Source organism: Corvus brachyrhynchos, unplaced genomic scaffold (assembly GCF_000691975.1).
Source record: "Corvus brachyrhynchos isolate BGI_N302 unplaced genomic scaffold, ASM69197v1 scaffold101, whole genome shotgun sequence".
Taxonomy (NCBI): domain Eukaryota; kingdom Metazoa; phylum Chordata; class Aves; order Passeriformes; family Corvidae; genus Corvus; species Corvus brachyrhynchos.
Window position 1 is genome coordinate 3,831,039 of NW_008237239.1, and position 20,427 is coordinate 3,851,465.

At 41.9% G+C, this 20,427-nt stretch overlaps 1 protein-coding gene across 1 annotated transcript in view; it reads left to right on the forward strand.

The window, feature by feature from the left end:
- Nucleotides 1-20,192, forward strand: part of CRB1 (crumbs 1, cell polarity complex component) — a 101,221-nt gene extending 81,029 nt beyond the window's left edge. The window contains exon 13 of the mRNA XM_017729584.1: nucleotides 15,323-20,192. Within this exon, the coding sequence (XP_017585073.1) occupies nucleotides 15,323-15,538 (216 nt within the window). The 3' untranslated portion in view covers nucleotides 15,539-20,192. The remainder of the gene's footprint in view (nucleotides 1-15,322) is intronic.
- The last annotated feature ends 235 nt before the right edge of the window (nucleotides 20,193-20,427 follow it).

Consider the following 20,427-nt stretch of genomic DNA (forward strand, 5'->3'; position numbering starts at 1 on the left):
TGCTGGCATTCTTCCTCAAGCAGGGAGCAAGCCCTGGGGCAGCAGAACTGTCAAAGAGCAGAAGCCAACTCTCACCTGTCAGCTTTCCTGAGGTTCCCAAGATCTAGACAGGGAGCAGGCTGTTGGAAGGAAATAAACACTCTGGGCTATGTAACTTACATCCTGCAAGGCTGCTTGTTGCTGGAAGCATAAAGGGCATTTCCTGGTACTTCTGATTTTCTCTCTGTAGTACCTTACTAAGTTGAGAAAACCCTCATCATGGCAACTATTTGTACAGCACAGATAAACTTGTTACAGTCTGATGGTAGGCTATTGAAATAAGATTATTTCATCAACTGAAGTAAATTTTTACTTTTCTTAGCCTAGCAGAATCAGTGTAACTGAGCTGGGAAAAAGCTGGAGTTTATTTGTTTTCACATCATTTGCGTGGCTGTAGATCACCCACCGTGGCAGAATCATTACCATTGATGGTAGGAGCCAGAGAGCGCTCAGCTTTATTCCAGTGCCAGGTCGAATGTGGGGTAAGAAGAAACATCTTTAGATTTATAAAATGAGCAGCTCTGCTCTGGAAGTCATTGGAAACGTCACAATGCCATTTCTGCCATTGTTTTTCAGAGCAGAACAACGCCTTAATACCCTTTGCTATTTTGTATTAGTCTGCCTTCAAAACACAGGATTTAACTAAAACTTCTAAAAGGATGTTGCACGAAACACATTTAATGTGTGTCAAAACATAAGGTACAAAAACATTAGGATGCAAAGACAATAAGGTTATCTAATGTGTCTTAGTTGGGAAAGACACGAAAGCTCTTCACAAGGCCAGGATTGCTGCACGCATCAGTGAAAAGCAGTTGAATATTTAATGTGTGTGGTAAATATAAGCAGAAAAGGGAGCCCAGATGACATATGACAGCATAACACTCTGCAGAACAGGAATCAGCTCAAGCATGGTGTTCACATAACACCTGAGTATTCAGACTAACACATTTTGCCTGTACACCATCCTTTCTGTTGCAATGGCATTGTCTTCCCTATTCTCACCTTCTGATGTTTTCCCTCTGGACCCACATCCACATCACATGGGCATTTACTTCAGTCATTGCTCACTTTATAACACATTCATGCACTCCATGCCTGTGTTGTTCAGATACTAAATTTTATGTCATTTTTTTTTCTTGTATGGTTCATGAGACTTAATGTTCTGTCTATTTTTTCAGTTCTTGATATGAAGCTCCATTCCTAACATCTGAAAAAAATTACACACTTTACTAGGCTTATGGAATGTTATTCCACTGAAAAGGAATAAAAAGAATTTGTGTTCCTGAGAATCTGAAAAATATTTTGGTTTCAAATGATCAAGAACATTTATCTATTTTGATACAGAGAACTATTTAAACTAGAGGCAGAGCTTGTTACACAAATATCTGAACTTTCTACCACTCTAAATGTGCAGCAAACAAAACAGTCCTTAAATTTATTCAAATCATATTTGGTAGAACAAATTATTCACTTTTCAAAAAAAATAAGAGCACTGAAGTAAAAAATGTGAAACTGCTGTAATTCAAGGGACAAGAAAATCAGCAGCTTTACAAATCTTTGTAATTATTTAGAGTGAACAGATTTTGCACCACTGGAGACAGCCTTGATTGTTGGTGGTCCCTGTGAAATGGTAGGGTAGGGATTCTGTGGATTCTCAAACACATTAATACTTTGGGTTCTAATTTATCCATTACAGAAATAAATGGAAATATTTCTCTTTCTGTTGGGGGAAGCACTGGTAACATCACAAGCTGTCCTCTCCTTATCTCCCAAGGGACAGGACCCTCTGTTCCCTCCTCTCCAAGCAGTAACCATCTGTGGGTGAATTAAAGGTGCAGTTGCTTCCCTGATCATGCTGTAACAAGACTTATTCTCCCCTATTGACTTTGTATCAGTTATCCAGGAAAAGGATGCATGGTGTGAACGCAGCCTGGCTGACACCTGGGAGCTGATAATCCTGGAACAACAGCAACAACAACAAAAAAACCCCACCACACAACAAAAAAACACAACAAAAAAAACCAACCAACTAACCAGCCAACCAACCAACAAAACCCCCAACAACATTAAGCAAGAGTACACACACACACAAAACCCAACACCCCAAAAAAACCCCAACCCAAGCCAAAATAAAGAAACCCCAAAGAAAAACCCAAACCTGCTCCCAGTTAAAATCAATGACAAACTAGAGACTAGGCTGTGAGAGGGCCTGGCAACAGCACCTCTTCTGCAAGGCTAATTTCAGCTAGTATTCACCAATGCTAATGCATGTGTCTGGTCTTATCTAGGCTGGCTAATCCCTCAGTGAAATGGCAGCATAGGCACAGAATTTACACAGGGATGTCATTGTTGCCTTTTTTTATCCCAAATGCTACCATTTTGTGAACTAATCAGAATATTACACACGAGAATCAGGCAGGACACTGTGCTGTGTCTCATGGAAAATTGCACTTGGTCCTTTCTTATTTTATTTTTTCCTTTAATCAAACACAGATCTCATTCAGGCTGAAAGAAAATGCTTGGTTTCTATACATATGAAAGCGTAACACATCTTTCATGGTAGACCAAATCCCAGCAATAAAAGGTCTTCTGTCACTTTCTACAGGTTTGGAAGTTATTATCCCACCCAAATTTTCCCCTGTCCTTTCAGTAAGTGATATTGTCAGGGAACCCCAGTGGTAGCTGTGGATCTGTCTGGGGAAGCCCTCAGTCCTGTCAGCGTGGCCATTTCTGGAATCCATCTAAAAAGGTGGCTCTGAAGGAGATCCTGGAGGCACGAAGTGATACTGAGGGAAATGAAATCACACAAATAAGGAAAATCACAAGTAAAATGGATTTGTAAAAGTCAAACAGATGGGGACAGCACTGAACACCTAGGCTGTATCTGAACACGGGAAAAATGACTTTGTTATTTCAACTGAATGCTTGTGGCACCTCTGTAAGGTCCCCAAGTGTGATTATCTTGTTCTTCCCTAGGAAGTGGACAGTGAGAGAGACCACAGTCTCCAGGATGCTTTAAACACTTTAAAACTACTAAAGCAATATTGGTAGAACCTGCTGCTAAGCAATTGTCGCCAAAGCAGTGAAGTTCTCTAGATGGGGTAGGCATGGAAGCTAAATTTCCACTCAGTATCAGCTAACCACTCTCCCTTGGAGGAGCACTCAGGCTGCTCAGACTGCAACTGGCCTGGACCCAGAGCCCTGAAACAACCTATTTCACCTCCAGAAAGTTTTGAGTCAAAGATTCTTAGCTCGTGATCACTTTTGTCCATCCTCTCCCAAAACTACTGATGAAGGAGGAAATAGAAGTATTCTTCCAGGAGAAAACACTAATTTATGACACTTCTGCCAAAGTCTTATATAACTTGCCTGATTTCCTCATTACTTTGCTAATACATATGAGTTTGGGAATATTTTAAGGAAGGATGCAAGTATCAATCAGAAGAGTTACTCAGAGCCATAAAAAAAAGGATTTTGGAAATCACTGATAACATTTTTAGTTGAATTTAATGGCTTATTTTGGTATGAAAAATATAGATAGTCAGCAAGTATCAGGTCTGTGAGACTTCAGGATGGAACTTAGGCAGAGGATGAACAATCTCCAAACACTGCAACATGACCACAGCTGGGTACTTTAACAAATGGGTCATAATTGGTTTACAGGTAATTACAGGTAATGAGGCTGGTGGAGACAGATCCTTTCAAAATCTGAGAATATATAAAACCAAAGCATGCTTGAATCTGTAATATTCCCACGGGGCATGGAGCTGAGCCTCAGGAGCAGAGGAGTGAGGTCTGCACTCAGGGGTATTTGCCTGAGAGGAGCCACTGCCTGGCCATCCCAGGAAAGAGCATCTGTCCTTGTGCTCAGGCAATAAATAACAACAGGTCAGTTGATGAGGAGATGTGAATTTAGTCTAAGTTCAGACTGCAAACCCATAGTAGGCACATATGAGGGATTTATTACCAGTGTAAGTGCAATATTGCAGTTTAAACAATAGAGAATGCCACACTTCACTCCAAAATAGATATGTCAGACAGTAAAAGTGTCTGATTGCAAGAGCTCCATGAAAGACCAGCTGTCAGGCACAGCTCCTCTTGCTCAGGGCTTCCTGCCTCAGTGCACCAGCAACTGTACAAACATCCAGCAAGGCAGAGCCTGGAGGGCACACCCTGAGCCAGTGCCACTGTCAGGGGCTGTCTTGGAGCTGGGCAGGGCTGTGCTGCCCTGGTGTGACTGACAGGCAGAGTCTGGGCAGAGGGAAGAGATTCAATTCAATCACCATTTCCTCCATGGGTTGCCTAACAGATCATTGGCTAATTGTGTTTCTGTTTCACACCTCAGTTCCCCTCTCTGACAAAAGGCTGCCTTAAAGGCATTCTCCAAACTGAAAAGTACTGTTAAGAAATAAGGCATCAAGGATGGAGCTGAGAAGGAGGAACCAGTCAGGCTGCCTGTCCGACAGCAGACACTCTCGTATCTGAGATAGGTGGGATTAAAGGGAGGTGTATCAGAAATACCTTACACCTGCAGATAAAGGTGGATTTTGACCTGACACCACACACTAGAAAAATGCTACTTTCAGCCTGTATTGAGGAGATCTGAGTTCATCATCTGGCCAGAAACAGGGTGAGTTGGCCTCAGAGGCAGTATGTCTTGCCTTGAAGGACCAGAGGTAAATTCAGTGAGTTGAGCCAGCAGATTTTTTCCTATTTCCCAGAAGTATGATCTTCAACAAAATCTGAAAGTGTAGGGATTCTTCTTAAAAGAAAGACATTGACAAGGCTACCATTCCTTCCCAGAGTATCAGAGTAAAACTCTCTAATCTGAAGTACAATGTATTTTCTGTTTGTTATCTTTAGGTGGCAGTAAGGTAAAAGCATGGAGTAGGAAGTTAAGAGAATTTTCTACCGCATTTTCAGAGACCTTTTTCTCATGTACTATGCTGGCTATAACATAGAAAGAGATTTTCTAAAACACTTGCATCTTCAGCAGATATCCAAAAAGCAATTATCAGGGTTGGCTTCATCCAGTTCACATTCAGATGCAAACCTGTTGAATGCCAGCAATATTAATACAATGATTAGGTCCTATATTAGGTACGCAGGACTTGATCCAAGAATCCTTGAGGACAGTGGTGAGGTTCAGAGGTAGAGACACACGCACATGATTCTATCAACAACATGAAAGGAGACTTAAAAAAAAGACAAGAAATAATTCTGCTAACAAATGAAAGGTCTAAACAAAGTCTGAATAACTATTAACATAGCAGTTTTTAGATTTTTTTTTCATTTACACTTTACCTGCATGCATTTCTTCCAAAGTCTCTCCTGAAGCTAAGCCACAATGATTTCTGTTGTCTCAAATCAACTTTCTACTAGAAAAAAAACCCAGCCAGTAGGATAAAAACACACTGAAAGTTTTTCTGGAGGAATATAATTAGCGAAGTACCGTGACAGTGTCACGTAGCGTGCTAAGGCAAGTATTATGTAGCCAGTAAAGGTCTATCTTATACTATTAATATTTACAGTTGGAAGCAGGAGATGGCTGCAATCGAAGTGCTGCTCCCAGCAAAGGCTCGCTGCTGACTCGATACCTTCTTGTCTGACAGTGTGAAACAGTCACAGCGCTCCTTACTTCATCACCACTTGACAGCATCCTATTAATGCTAGGTAGCAACACATGGCTAGTTTGCAGGAGCTCAGCACCAAGTACGGAGGAGAATTCCATGGAACAGTTTTGAGATTGTTGGCTCCACTTATTAACAGAGAAGCAGGGATGGAAAGTGTCTGGCATTACAAAATCGGCCAGGAACCGTAACAGGCTGTGCTGTGCCATACACAGCTGACCCATCTCCTCATTATGCATCACTGGACAGAACAGGTTCGCATTCCTACAGAAAGTGGGGAGAGGCAGGGCTCTCAATTTCAGCACAGGTTGCACCTGTGCAAGAGATCCAGGACCTGGGGGCAAGAGGACCTGACCCTGCTACCCATGGTGGCAGCCAGGGACCACAGCCCACAGAAGGTGGCTGCACCCATTTGTGATGCTGGGCTTTGGTGGGTACTTGGGGCTACCCTCAAAGACCTGATTGCAGAAATAAAAGAACACCTACCACTAACATCACTAATTAAGAAAGTGGTCTTTAACCTCAGCTGTTGTGTGCTGAAAAGTGGAGTTTTGAGCAACTCCACATCGTGCACAAGTCAGGTTGTGCTGCTCCATTAAAGTTAATTGAGACTGATAATTCATAGTACATGCAAATCATGCCTGGTGAAAACAAAGTGCAAGGAAACACATTAGTGAGGAGAAGCAACAAGCAGGTATTCACTCAGTACTTCCAGACTGCAAATACCTCAGCAAAATATCTCTTTTCTTTTTTTTTCCCCAATACAGAAAAGATTGGAATCTAGAATGACAGATAAATATACTTGCAAAGAATCAGAAAAGCAGAAGTTTGCAGTAGGAATGGTTTAGTTGCTTCCTTGGCTTAGCTGTTGATAGCCCACATTACCCTTTCCTGCCCCATTCTCTTATCCAAATGCTGTCATTACCATCAGCCTCATCTTGAGTGTCACAACATCATCCTGCACACGCTGGTCTGACCAACACCTATGCAACCAAAGAAGAAAGCAGTTTCGAAATCCATTCTTCTTTCTCATCATTTCAACTATTTCTCTCTGTCTACCGAGCCTCTCTTCACCTCTTGTCCTTGGAAACCGCCCTGCCCTCATCTTCACCGCTGTAGCATCTTTTCCTGTTCTTCTCCTCTTTTGGGGTATAACCTACTGATGCCTTCACACCCACTTCACTCTCCCATGACAACAGACTTCCTCAAAAGGCCTGTGAGTTCTTCCAAATCCCTCTTCAGGTGCCATTTCTACTGTGGCAGCTACAGGGACACGGTAAACTCAATCTGGCCATATGCAAGGCAAAACCAGAAAGTCAGTGTTTTCAGTGACAGTCTTGAGTTTAAATATCTCCCATTGCTTCCTGCAAGATGCTTGCCTGATGAGGTTTTTACCCACCACCAAGATGTACTCATACGGAATCTGCTGTCTCAAAGCAAAGCAGTTATCCCCTGTGGAGAAACACCACCTGATACACTGTGCTGGCAGCCATGCACAAAAATAATTCTGTATGATGCCCCAAAGCATTTCCCAAACTGGAAAAGGATGTTGCACCCCAGAGACTGACACCTTTACTAAAACATTTGTCTAGTCTGCGATATAGCAGCTATGGGACAAACTCCTCCTCAGCATGGTTTGCCTGGATTTGCACCAGCTATAGATTTTTCCCTCTTATCCTTTCAGATTGCAGCAGATGGTGAAGTTCCTACACCAGAGGCTGTCGATAGAATTTTAAAAGGCATCTCATAACAACACATTGGAGCTGCACATTTAATCTGTGCTGCACCACTCGGATGATCTTAAAAAGAGCTGGAGCACTTACAAAATCAGCACTGGCAGTTGCTGCAGAAGCGCTATCAAGGAGCCTTCTCAAAGCCCACAGCTTAATGAGAGCTGCACTTGCAAACTGCCACCCAAATCACTCCTCCCTGAGCAACCAACACACTGCTGCCTAGAAGGCATTCAATAACCTGGGAGACACTGATCCAGCAAAACACCTGATGGAGATTTTAGGGGACTGCTTATGTACTTCTGGCTCTTTTGGGTCCATGGCTGAGCTCATGCACTGTCTTGGGTGGCCAAACCCAGGAATCTTGTTCCTTCTGCCAAAGACAGTCCATTCCAGCCATACTAAGCACCTCTGTTTTCATGGCTGGACTGCTTTCATTAAACAGTTAGTATAAACCAGATATCAATACTACAAGTAGTTAAAGGAATTATAGTTACTGCAGGTAGTCTGATCTTTAGGTTTAATTCCTAAAAGTGAGCCTTCTGAGCTGGAAAACCTTCTTGGCCAAAAGGCTGATTGTGCCAATAGAAGGCCCCCTGAGCCACATATTACTGCACGTACCAGCACTGAGGAGGGGGAAAATTGTTGTGATTTAAACATAGCATTGTTTAAAGTGATCTGGGAATGGTCCTGCAGCCCAGTGTGGGGAGGAGGAGGTCTGGGTAAGCTGATCAGACTGAGAGATCAAGACTAATGTGAGCAACACCCTCGTTTCACTGAAGTCTGCTTTACAATTTAGTTGCAATGCTTCAGAGAGCTCCATCTCCAATCTCCAATTTCTTGCTCCACTATAATTAGAACAAAGTCCCTCATTAACTTCTGTAGTGTCACAACAGTGCAACTTCACGTGCCAGGAGGGAGGCTGTCAAAATTTCTTAATGAGGTGCTGTCTTTGCAAGCCTAGCTAAATCCTAGACTTCAATCATCTCCGTCTTCTTCATTTTCTCATGGACTGCCACAGATGTAACTCCTCCTTCCTAGTAAAGATTGCATTTTTCTGATCTATAACTGGTCAAGCCAGATGATCAACTTATCATTATAGCAGCTAACATGAATTCTCTCTATGCTTTTTTCTTGATTTCAAGAACTGTCAGAAAACTAAAAGTTGACAAGGAAGGAATCAATTAAAACTGTCAGGTGTCAACTAAGACAAACTATTCAAACTACATTTTATAAAAAACATATACTATAAAGAGGTGGTAGTGAACATAATTTCTTCAGAGATATTTTAAGAAAATATTCAGACAATAACACACACAAGAAAACAAAAAAAATTAAAATAATTACTTAAAATCTTTATGCTTCAAGATGAACTGCCTAAATACTGTGGATATTCTGCACACATCAGAAGTAGTCACCTAAGTTTTTTCTTCAGCAATGTCCATGGAGCAGGTACAGGACCCAGGGTCTCATTCAGGCCCTCCAGGCAGTGGGATTGTATTTCCCTGCAGCTATCAGGAAAATAACTGAGAGGCTGATGGCAGAAACAGCAGTGGCAATGCTGGAAGTTCAAGATGTAAGGCAGAAATATTTTCAGAGGGCTACAGAGGAAGGTGAGGGACAACAGGATAGCCTCCTCCCAGTGAAGATGGGGTCAGGGGGAAAAGATGCAGAGAAAAAAGCAGTGATGCTACCCTGGATGTTGCCCTGCATAGGGAAGGCACCAGAGCCAATTTGTGGCAACCACAGGCCACCTCTGGGCTGGCTGACTGCAGGGGGAAGCAGCCACACCTTCAAGCCACTGAGATCATCTTCAGGTGTTCAAGGCTCCACAGCTGAATCTGGTCCTACAAACTGGCTTTGTTCTTACTCATGATGGAAGCAAAACTAGAGAAAAGCTCTGCAGCAGTCTTCCTAGGTCTGTTTTTAACTCTTGCTTTTTTGCTTCTCAATCTGAGAGAATTCGAACACTTTTCTTACCAGATAATCCTGAAGCTTGTTAGGCATCCAGTTTACAGTACTGCAAATATTGCACCTTCCTGGAATCACTTCAGGGGCCAAGAGGGATGACTATACAATGCAATTGCCACTTTTGAAGCCCACAGGATGAACTGAAGAGTTCTGAGCTGTGCAGAAGGAAAAGGAATTGGTGGTCTCGCTGATGATAAACAGTGGAAAATCAGCTAAGGTGCACTCAGTGCTGCTTCCTTTGTTGCCACAGGTAGCAAAGCAGCAAGGAGTAAACTGCTCAAGGACCTGAAAAATAACTGTGTATAGACACACTCAAAGATCAGTGCCCACATAGACAGCAGCATGAAGCAGGAAACCAGGATAAACCATTAAAGGATAAAGCAGTTAAAAAAAAATAGGTGGTATTTATAAAATCTTTTAAAAATTTGCCTTTTCCAGTGGCCTGTGCAGTGTTTGGCTTGACATGAATCTGTGCTCCTTAAATGAGTCCCAAAATGATGATTATTATTATTATTATTTCTTCTTCAACTCAACAGCCCAACAGCTCTTGGGACATGGTGGCTGGTGTTTAGCATGAACAGAGCAACTGCATTTTGCAGGTGATGTGAGGGAGAGCAACAGGTCACAGTTTGCTAAAGTGAAAAAAGAAAATCACAGAGAAAAGGACTTCCTGTGCCAGTCATTTAATGTACTTTTATTAGAACAAAGTCAATCTATAGATTTATGGCCACTTTACTGCTATTGAAAATAAACTTTAGCCTCACAGGCTGGGGTTATCAATGCATCTCATGATAACAGATTTGTGTGTGACTGACTGGATTTCTCCTTGAACTACACAAGTTCTTATTTGAATTCAGCCTGCAACAGAAAAAAATTCCAATAAGATGACTGTAAATCCTCTATGAAATAAACTCAGCACATCTATGGGACTTTTAATCAATTAAATGGCTTTTCTTTGGCTGCTCACTATTATCCCTATATGCCCCAAACCTTTCAAAGTAATTCTGACATGGATTAGGACTACTCAAGCCAATCGTTACCACAGCAAATGGTTTTGATCTGGGGGCAGTAAATCTGGATGGCACGGATCAGATGTTCTTACTGGGAATGAAGTGATAACCTTGTGAGTGGTGTCAGGACTCGGGATCCGGAGACTTCGCCGGCAAAAGCTCCAGTGCACACGAGCAGCTGCAGAACTCCCAGCAAGCCCCGCATGTGGCGGGCAAGGGAGGTCTCTGGGGTTCGCCAGGCCCTGTGGTTTAAAGCCTGCCTTGATGTCTCTGTCTGGAGACGCAGCCAGAATCATTCCTGAGAGAGTGCTGGAATGAAGGCAGATTAATCCTTGGTCCCCAGCCACAGAGGCTGGCAGGCTCCTGCCTCCAGAGCCCCTCACGCCTGCCACACCCCACGGGCACAGCCCGCGCAGCAGCGCCCCGAGGGAGCGCTCCCGGCCTCTCTCGTCCCTGCTGTCGTTTCCCTGCCAGCACCACGGCTGCATCTTCTCTCTCCCTGGTCCGGCTCAGCCCTGCTGTCCGCGGCCACGCCGCTCATCCCAGTGTGGACACAGGGCAGGCTTAGCTCAGCTCAGCCATGCTGATGTCAAACACCCAGCAGGAGGAGGCCCTGTGCATTTGGCTGGGCTCCCTCACGCTGCTCCGCTTTCCTTTGACACTTGGCACACGTGGAAATGTTCATTACAGCAAATCCCTAATGCTCCCTCTCATCAAATAACCATGTGGGAGCAGCTTGTTTAAAGATAAGCAAGCATACATTGGGTTTATAAATGCCTCTGAGCTCTGACTTCTGAACTGAGCCCTCCTTATCCAAAATGTTCATCTACAAAACAGATCAAGGAACCAAAGCAGAACAATAAATCTATTTCCTTAACCAAATGAAAAGCAAAACCCAGAGCTACAATGAAATGTTACTCTATTCAATAATTTATCTTATGCAATCTAAATATTCTAAATTATTTTAATAATTAAAATAACTCTAGAAAAATTAATCAATTTTGATGTGAAACCATCAGTGAAAGGCCAAAAGGCTTGACTTTAGAAAACGACAAAGATTTTTTGCCTGCATTTCTTCTCTTTGCAGATGAAGCTATCCTCTATATGAAAACTAAATTGAATAATATTTTTTTTCCTTTTTTAGAAATTTTGCCAAAATAAACTTGTCTTGCTCCAGCTGACATCCAAAGTTATATAAATAGAATATCCCACATAAAATAACTTAGTAAGAAGCAGATAGGCCTTCCAATGGTAGAAAACTTCATTTTGTTGGTATCATCTTGCAATCAGCATCCATTACCACCAAGGATGCAGCTTTTACTGGCAGACCCTCTATATTAGGGGCTGGGGAATTCTTAAAACTGTTCTGTCACCAACTACCTTCTAAAACAGCTCATAAGATAATTCAGGTTGGAAGAGCCCTCAGGAGTCCTCTCAGTCCAGCCTCAAACTATAATGAGAATCTCTAAGGTACTGCCCAGCCAGTTAGTTAACCCTCCTTCATTTACCTTGCATATATTTAGTTATCCATAAGCAGTGCTGAAGTTACATTCAGAAATAGCTGTGATCACCATGTGTTATTTATTAGCAAGAACTATTTCTGAAAGACAATCACAATGTATGGGGGGGTCTCATAGGCTTCCCTGACAACAAAAGTTTTCAGCAAAAAAAGAACCTGTTTCCCTTCACAAGATTCCAGCTGTCCTGTGGCTTCTTTTTGTGCCAAAAAAGCACCTTCTTTCCAGAGCTTTCCCCTTCTGCTTTTGAAGCTCTAGGCCAAAGAACACCTCTTGCTTGGGGCTATGCAACAGCCTTGTGACAAACTGTATATTGCAATCTCCCAGGCACTCAGCTCAATGGCCAGGTCTTAACCAGTTAACGTGGGGAAGGGAACTGTGATACGAAGCTGGAAAGTGATATCGGAGTGTGGTCATCTAGTCCCTTAGGATGCCCCAGACCCACAGCCAGGGGATCTGAGACATGGATGGAGCACCAGATGAGCAGCTACACACGTGAGCAGCCCCAGGGCACTCTTTGAAATATCCCAGAGGTTCACAGTCCAGAGCCATCCACAGTGGAAGCACCAGCAAGATTTACCAGAAAAGCCTGATTTGGGACCTTTAATTTCAAACTGCATTTTTAATGACCACTCCCTTCCTTTATGCAAAGTGCACAGTATGGTCAGTGACAGAAAGCCTCTTTTCCACTGCTTCAGCAGCACTAATGGTACTAAAAATGTTGTTCAATCCTTTTATTTTTGGGATCACTAGTTACAGTTATTTCAGTCTATCATCATCACCAAACACTCAGTGAACAGACTCTGAGATGACAGGGGACAGAGCTTTTCAGATATTTTTTTTCCACATCAGCCAGCTGATTTTCCAAATTAATGTAATAATTCAGCCATTAATTACTAAAGAAGCAGTTGATTTTGATGGGACCAGACTGCAGAGCCTTCTGGCAACTCTTGTTACCAGTTCAGTGCAACTGCTAAGGGGGTACCTCATATTGGAAACTTCGGCAGGGAGCTGTGGGCTGATAAACCAGGGGCCATCACTGGAACATCAGGGGGGGTTTGATCAATAGAATCCACCTAAAAAGATGAAGTAAAGGCCTTTTGTTCACATTCAGAAATTAGAAGCAATGTAGACATAGAAATAAAATTAGCTGACGTATCTGATCATGGTAAAACCCCCAGCTCTCCAAATGTTAATCAGTGGGGTAACTTCTTTTACACATTGGCTCAGGATAGGTAAGGTTTCTCTAATAAGTAACTATTGCAAAATGAAAGAAACCCCTATTACAATGATTTTAATTTGAGAATGGGATTTAGGTGTGTGACTCCATTTTAGCAAGTTAAAGGTTTTTTCTTCACCCCAATTCTTTGCAAAAAGTTCTTCTTTAAGAAATCAAATTCATTTGAAGGTTACCATAAATGAAAATGTCTCCATAGATACAGACAGATATGCTTGCAACAAGAATGGAAAGAGTATGGACTGGAAAACAGGAGACAGAGTTCAGAAATTTCACGTATCAGAGGCGAGGCCATGCCATCCATTTGCCTGTGGTAGTGAATTTCTTTTGCAAATGGCCTGTTCAACCCTAGGATCAGAGTTAACCTGCACTATCTTAGTCCTTATTTTCCCAGAGCTGGCAATAAAAATAAAAGAGAGCTTCTGAGAACAAAAATTCCATTAAAAATTTGCTGCCTCTCTGAGAAAAGAGAAACAAGGGTCATATAGTCCAACAGAATACAGAGCAAAACTAGGATCTCAAATATGTCTGTAACACCCTGCACAGAGGAAATAACCTTCCCAATCCAACACAATTTAATAGACCAACAGGCTTCGTGCCACCGTGTTTTAGAGCAGTAGTCATTCGGTCTGTCACTTGCATTATATTATTTCTATTGGGAAAAATGTTTTTAAAATCACAGGGACAATATATTTAGCCATCAAGGACAGAGGAAAATATCCTAGTCGATCATTTATCCCCTGGAGAGAACCCCTGAGCCAAACCTGCTTTTACTATTATAGCAGGACCTTTTATATCAGTGTGGAAGTGGAGAGAGGAAAAAAAGAGGCAGGATTGTTTTAATGTTTTTTCCCTCTGGCATCGTTGTTCTCCTGCAAAGGCATGAGTCCAGGGGATACACACACAAAGCAGCATCCACTTCCAGGGCATCCATCGCTGAGTGCAAAATCATCCTCGTGCTCTGGACTGTGGTTGCTCTTCCTTAGAAATGACGAGTAAGCAGGTCACCAAAATATCCTGCAACATGGAGTGTCTGACTGGGAAATGGGCTCTGACCTGCTGTTTTCCCTTTCTAAATATTTGGGGATTTGAAAGTTCAGCCTCCAGCGCACATTCATCTCGGGCAGTTCAGCTGTCACTTGTAATACAAATCAAAAGATGATGGATGGCAGAATCTGCCCAGAAGTTCAATTCCTGCTAGGGTCATTCTGTCCATAGTGACCACTTTTCCACACTAACCACATCACTTCGTTGCTCTCCTCACCATAAGCACTTTTTACAGATGAAAGTGCATACATAGATGTGTATAAAACGTTCATCTACCAACTATAAAATTTCTCTGGTCTAAAGCTTTCCAGCTGACAGATTGGTTTATGTGAACTCTGCTTTCTGACATTATTACATTTCCCACTGCCATGTGAAAACTGAAAAAAACCAAAACATCAGAGCATCCTTACGTTCATCCTGTACTGTACTGCTTGTGTTTCTGTAGATGAAGCTATGAAGTCTGTATGTGGAAGAAGGGCTGCATGAATATTTTAAAACTTATTTGTGAAAATATACTGATTATGCACTCTTGTGCAGCCTCTATACGCTCATTTCATGCAAACACGCCGGTAGAAAAGCTTACTGGTAGGAATGTCTGTAGAAACACTACATTTTACAATATTTAATGTAAGAAAATTTTCTATATATATAAATATATGTATGTATATAAATATTCATAAAAATTTCACTCCTCCAGCAAGATAAACAGAAATGTGACTCAATATATATTCAAATTAGCTCATGTTTAATTTGCAGAAGCAAAGACCAGCAATAGCGTGCTCACAAGCAAATTAGGAATAATGAATTGTTATCGAAGTGATTAAATAATTGCTGAATTACTACTGCAGCCCACAGACATATGAACTTACAGGTCATTTTCAAAGTAAGGAAGCTGTCAAAAGGAATGGGTCCTTACATGAAATTCATCCAGCTCTGCCTTGAACACTAAGCGTTTGCTGAGGAGCCCAAAGAACAAAATCTGGAGGGGTTAATACCCTACCAATAAAGGGTGCTTCAGCAGTAGCTCACCTGTGCAAAGCCCTGTCCACAGAATGGTTTCTGTTGTCCTTCCCGGGTAGCTCAAGTGTGTCTCAGCCTTCTCCCCACGGCAATTATATTGCAACTGTTTCAATCCCTGCAGCTGCCAGCTGACCTGATCTCGAGCATATTCACCTCCATCGGCTCGGTGACGCTGGCCCTGCTGGTGGTGCTCTCCTTGGCCATGGTGGTCTTGGCCGTCACCGCCAACAAGCGCGCGACGCAGGGCACCTACAGCCCCAGCCGGCAGGAGAAGGAGGGCTCCCGGGTGGAGATGTGGAACATGGTGCAGCCACCACCCATGGAAAGACTGATCTAGAAGAAAGCAAAGCCGCTCCTCCATCCTCAGACATGGCGGAAAGGGGACACTGTACATATGTTAGATATATTCATTTTCCTTCTGATAAATATTTACAGTGATTCTGGGCTTTCACTGCTTTCCTTTTAAGTTCAATGATGTGAAAAATCTTTTAGCATTTAAGTGAACCAATGACATTCATCGTTGCTTTGGACCAGCCCATCCAAGGACAATTTTTATTTGCACTGGAAACTCCATCCTTGATAATCAGCAGTAGGCATTACAGACAGTAATGGCTCCTGGGATAAATGCAAGTGCCTGTCCCGGACACCGCACCGATAACAGCTTCTCCTTTGCACTCTCCTTTGGCTGCCTAGCAATCACTGCTGCAGAGGATGATGCAGACAAATCAACTAAGCCTGTACAATAAAGACATTGTAATTCTGTTATCAAAGGGTTTAGTACTAGAGCTGTGTCTCAGTGTATCTTCTTTCATCTGTTAATCAGGGATTAAAAGGAAGCTGTGTGAAAATTCTCCAAAATAAATGCTTCAAATTTGGTTTTCTTCCTTCTGGTTGTTTGTTTTTACTTGCTGCCCCTCCACCTTCTAGTAAAATGAAGGTGAAATGAATTTGAGTTTCCACAAAAGCACCTATTTCTCCTAGGATAAAAGACTATGGCTTAAAATACCCAGTGGGCACAACCTGACCTGTTTGGAGACATGGAATCTAAATATGCCAAACAAATTGTGTGCATCCACACTACTGCCTTTTTCCTATTAGAATATTACCCAATGGGCCCTTTTAGAAAATTACTGCTTCTCACATTGCAAACATACATTGGCTGCCAAAAAGCATGCTTAGAAATGCTTCCTAAAGCTCATGGAAAACACCAGGAAAGAGGCAGAAGTGGCCTACAGGTAGAACAGTGGCTTGAAAATAATAAGAACAAACTTGGTGCTTCTCCTGGAGCTCAGACTTCTCATAAGATCATGGGCAAATAAATTTTTATGCCTCAATTTTCCTCTTTTAAAAGAGGGATAATCCTATTTAACTACCTCATAAACCTCAGCAGCAAAAGGGTTGCTTTGTCAAAAAAGAAACAAATGCATGAAATGTAATGAAGAAGCTTGGAAGAAATCTTGTAATGAAACAGATATTTACATAGATGTAATAAAAATCACATTGACACATAATGCAACGAAACAAACATTTGATACGAAGAAATCTTGTACTGAAGTAGATATTTGTAAATGTAAGTTAACAGTTGGACTCAATGATCTTAAAGGTATTTTTCAGCCTTAACAATTGTATGATTCTATGTGCCAAAAATGCTCCCAGGTCAAAAGGGTTTTTGGAACATAGAGGCAAAATTTAACTGTAACTCATGCAGTCAATTTTCAGATGTAGTCAAGTAATTAAATCACAAACTAACTCCCACACAAACCGAACCCACAATAAGGAGGCAACAGAGTGGAAACTCCATGAAGGCATTTCTTTCTTTCTGCGCTTAGCTTACATGTTCCCACAGTGGTGAAACACCCCAGACAGACACATCAACCCCCAGATGATTATTCCAGGAGTTGCATAACAGAGTATGCACACTCAATATCCAAGAGTTTAACTCATCTTTTTAATTAACGATCAATTCATGATTCATTTGGAATGAGCCCCTTAAGGGATTACTGAAAATCAATGCCACTCACATTTATTTTTGTATTGGATGATTAGCAGTAACTATGAGAGTAAGCACATCCAGGACTTTCTGCAGTCCTCACCAATATCTTTCAAAACAAGGCACTACAGAAAATGTGAGTGGATGGTTGGATTCAAGCTGAGTTAGAAGGGCAGAATGTAGTCACAGCAAAAATGCCCGACAGATTTTATTCCAGCCAAATTTACAGCTTTACTACTGAACCTTATTATTTTGAATGCAGTCACTGTTGTACAGCTGCAGTCTAAAGTCAGAGAATCCAAAAGACAACTGAGGAAAGAACGGAAAAATAAGTCATTAAAATTATGATAAGAGTGAGCAGAAATTCAGGGTGGATCTTTTTAAACCATGGCTTTATGTAATTACAGATGCAGTAGCCTTTAATTGAAACTTTTGATTTAGCCCAGCTTTTGCCCCATGAGACACTGCTGAGGCATAATAAAGCACACCATAAAGTTTGTTAGGTGTGATCATTCCTAGAAAGATACATAAACACTGGGGGGAAAAAAGAAGCAATTGGCTCAAAGAGTGTCCAGTTTGAGGCAGCAGACACCAAGTAAATGCGACAGCAGAGAACAGCATGGGAAGATGAGAGACCACAAGCGAAGCAGAAGTGATTTGTGTGCATTCTTACACATGTGGGTTTTGCCTCACACAAAAAAGCTGCAAGAGACACAAAGACAAGGCCAACTATGCCAAGAAAGTGGGCAAAGACATAGGAGCCCGTGATAACAAGAGGGCAAGCAGTAAGTGAGTGGAGAAGAGAAGCTGGAAGGCTGCAGGCTGGGAAAAGCTTGCAGAGAGCAAGCTCTGAACACCAGGGCAAATCTGGAAAGCATGACTTAGGCCCAAGCAGCAGAAGCAGCACTGGACTAATAAAGTGGATGCAAAGAAGATGCTTCCACTCTCCTGCTTTTTGCTCTTGGTTTTCTAGTCAGTGAGTTCAACTGATAGAATTGACAGAGATCTCAGAGCACAGCAGAGATGGAGAAAGAAAAAGAGAAATTAACTCATATCAGAAATAGCAGTAGAATGGTTATAATAAATATCTAACTTTGAAGTCTGCCCTTCTTTGAGCAGGAGGTGGAACAAGATGACATCAGCAGGTCCCTTCCAGGCTTAATTATTACCTGATTCAAAGAACAAGGACAAAAGGGAGAAAGCAGCTGAAGACGGAGGCAGTTTGCAAGGAGAACTAACTTGAAGGAAAGCACAAGGAAAGACAGAGCAAGAATAAGGAAGGGCTGGAGATTAAATCTGCTCTTCTCCGTGGTTTCACTTTCTGGATGAAATCTGGGAGACAGTAGAAAAACAATCTGTAGAGAGGTAATAAAATATTCCAGAAAGTGTTGCCACAGAGAGAATCTATAGGGCTGAGCAAGATACCCAGGAGCGCATACAGAGGAAGGAAGAGAGAGAGAAGATGAAAGCCTCAAGACTTTTCATACAGACCAAAGAGAGTTCAGGAGGAATATGCTCCTAGAGAATTAAAAAGACACCCATAAAAGCACAACAAAGGGAAAAATCTCACAGTGAAATACGAGTGTGGTTTGTAGAAAGTAAGTCAAGGAGACAGAAGGCAGGGGAAAAACCTTTAAACTAAGATTACAGTAAGTTGTGATTGCTGTCAGCCCCGGTGGAAAGGAGGTGATAAAAGTAAAAGTGGTGGAAATTCACAGAAAAATGAGAGAAGAAAAGGAAATGAAAGTAAATGGCACTTGAGGGAGGTGGAGACAAAAGCTGGATCGCAGCAAGGGTGAAGCTGGACTTTCACAGCAGTGAGGCCAAAGGAAGCAGAGGGGGGAGGATGGTGAGTCAGGAATGAGAATTACCTATCAAAACAGATCTGTGTAGGGTAACTTAGAGGGAGCACTTTTTACTTCAAATAGGGTTTAAAATGTGAAATATTCGAACCTCTACAATCTTATAAGAAACAAACGAGAAAAGGCCCAGAAGGCAACAAATGTCAGTACCAAACACACTTCCCAAAAATCTGAATTAACAAAGCAACATCCAAAGGCAGCAGGGAGGTAGATGCTGCAGCTGGAAATGCTCAATGGCAGCCTGGAGAAGCACAAGAAGTCCCAAAGCTGTCGCTACATGAACACGCTATAGCCACCATAAAATGCATAGTTAGGAAGACTGACCCTTCTGGGCCGTATCTCAACGAGGGAACAACAGCTAAAACAAAAGAGAATACATTTTAAAGAGTGTCTAATAACATCCCTGGAGAAATTTAACCCACAGATAAGGACTGAGACAGCAGATGTCAAGCTATTTTCTGCTTCTCAGCCCAGGGTTTTAATAGAATGTATAGAAGCACAGACATTCAGGGAGGAGCAATAACATCTAGGAGTTGTGGAGAGCATTTGTGCTGCTATAAGGAAAAGATATTGAAATTGGCTTCTGGTTCCCAAAAAAGCACTGATAACCTCCACTAATGTGGAGGGATCTCCACGTAAGAGACTAAAATATTTCAAAATTCCATTTGTTTAATCTCTCTCACTATTTGACTCACAAGCTTGAAGTATAATGTATTATTCATGATCACTTGCAACCTATCCATTAAAGAAAAAAAAATGCTCAATATACTCCCAAACCTTACATATTTAAACTTTCTCTTTATGTCTTATAGCCTTCTACAAAGAAAGAGAGAGTGCTAGGTTAGAGCACATGATCTGCTCTGCACCAAATCCCTCCAAAGATACTCAGAGGCAGGGGAAGGATGAAGCAATTTACCCCCCTTTCATGGTGCATTCCCTTTTCCTTGGAAAAAGGTGACATCCAACCTGTGAAACAGTGAACATTACCTTGCATTATGTGCCTTCTCCATTTTATGTAAAATCAACTGTTCCCTCTCTATGTGTATACAGTGTGTTCATAGTTTAGATGCTGTATTCATATTACTATTTTGCTCTGTACAGGATCAAAATGAGCAATAAATAAGGATTATATTGAGTCACATGAAGCCTGTATTATTTTTGCATTATGGGATCATTTCACCATGCAATTACAAATGAAATTATTCCCAGGTCAGAACTATATTTACAGTTTAAGAAGTCAAATTTGCCATTAGGAATCAAGTGATCCAGAAACATTCTCCATACTTGGGAATGAGATGAACAGTGGGGGCTGCCAGCCTTAACACGGCAGTCTGCACCGTCATCTGCTGCAGCCACACCCACACACTGCCCTGG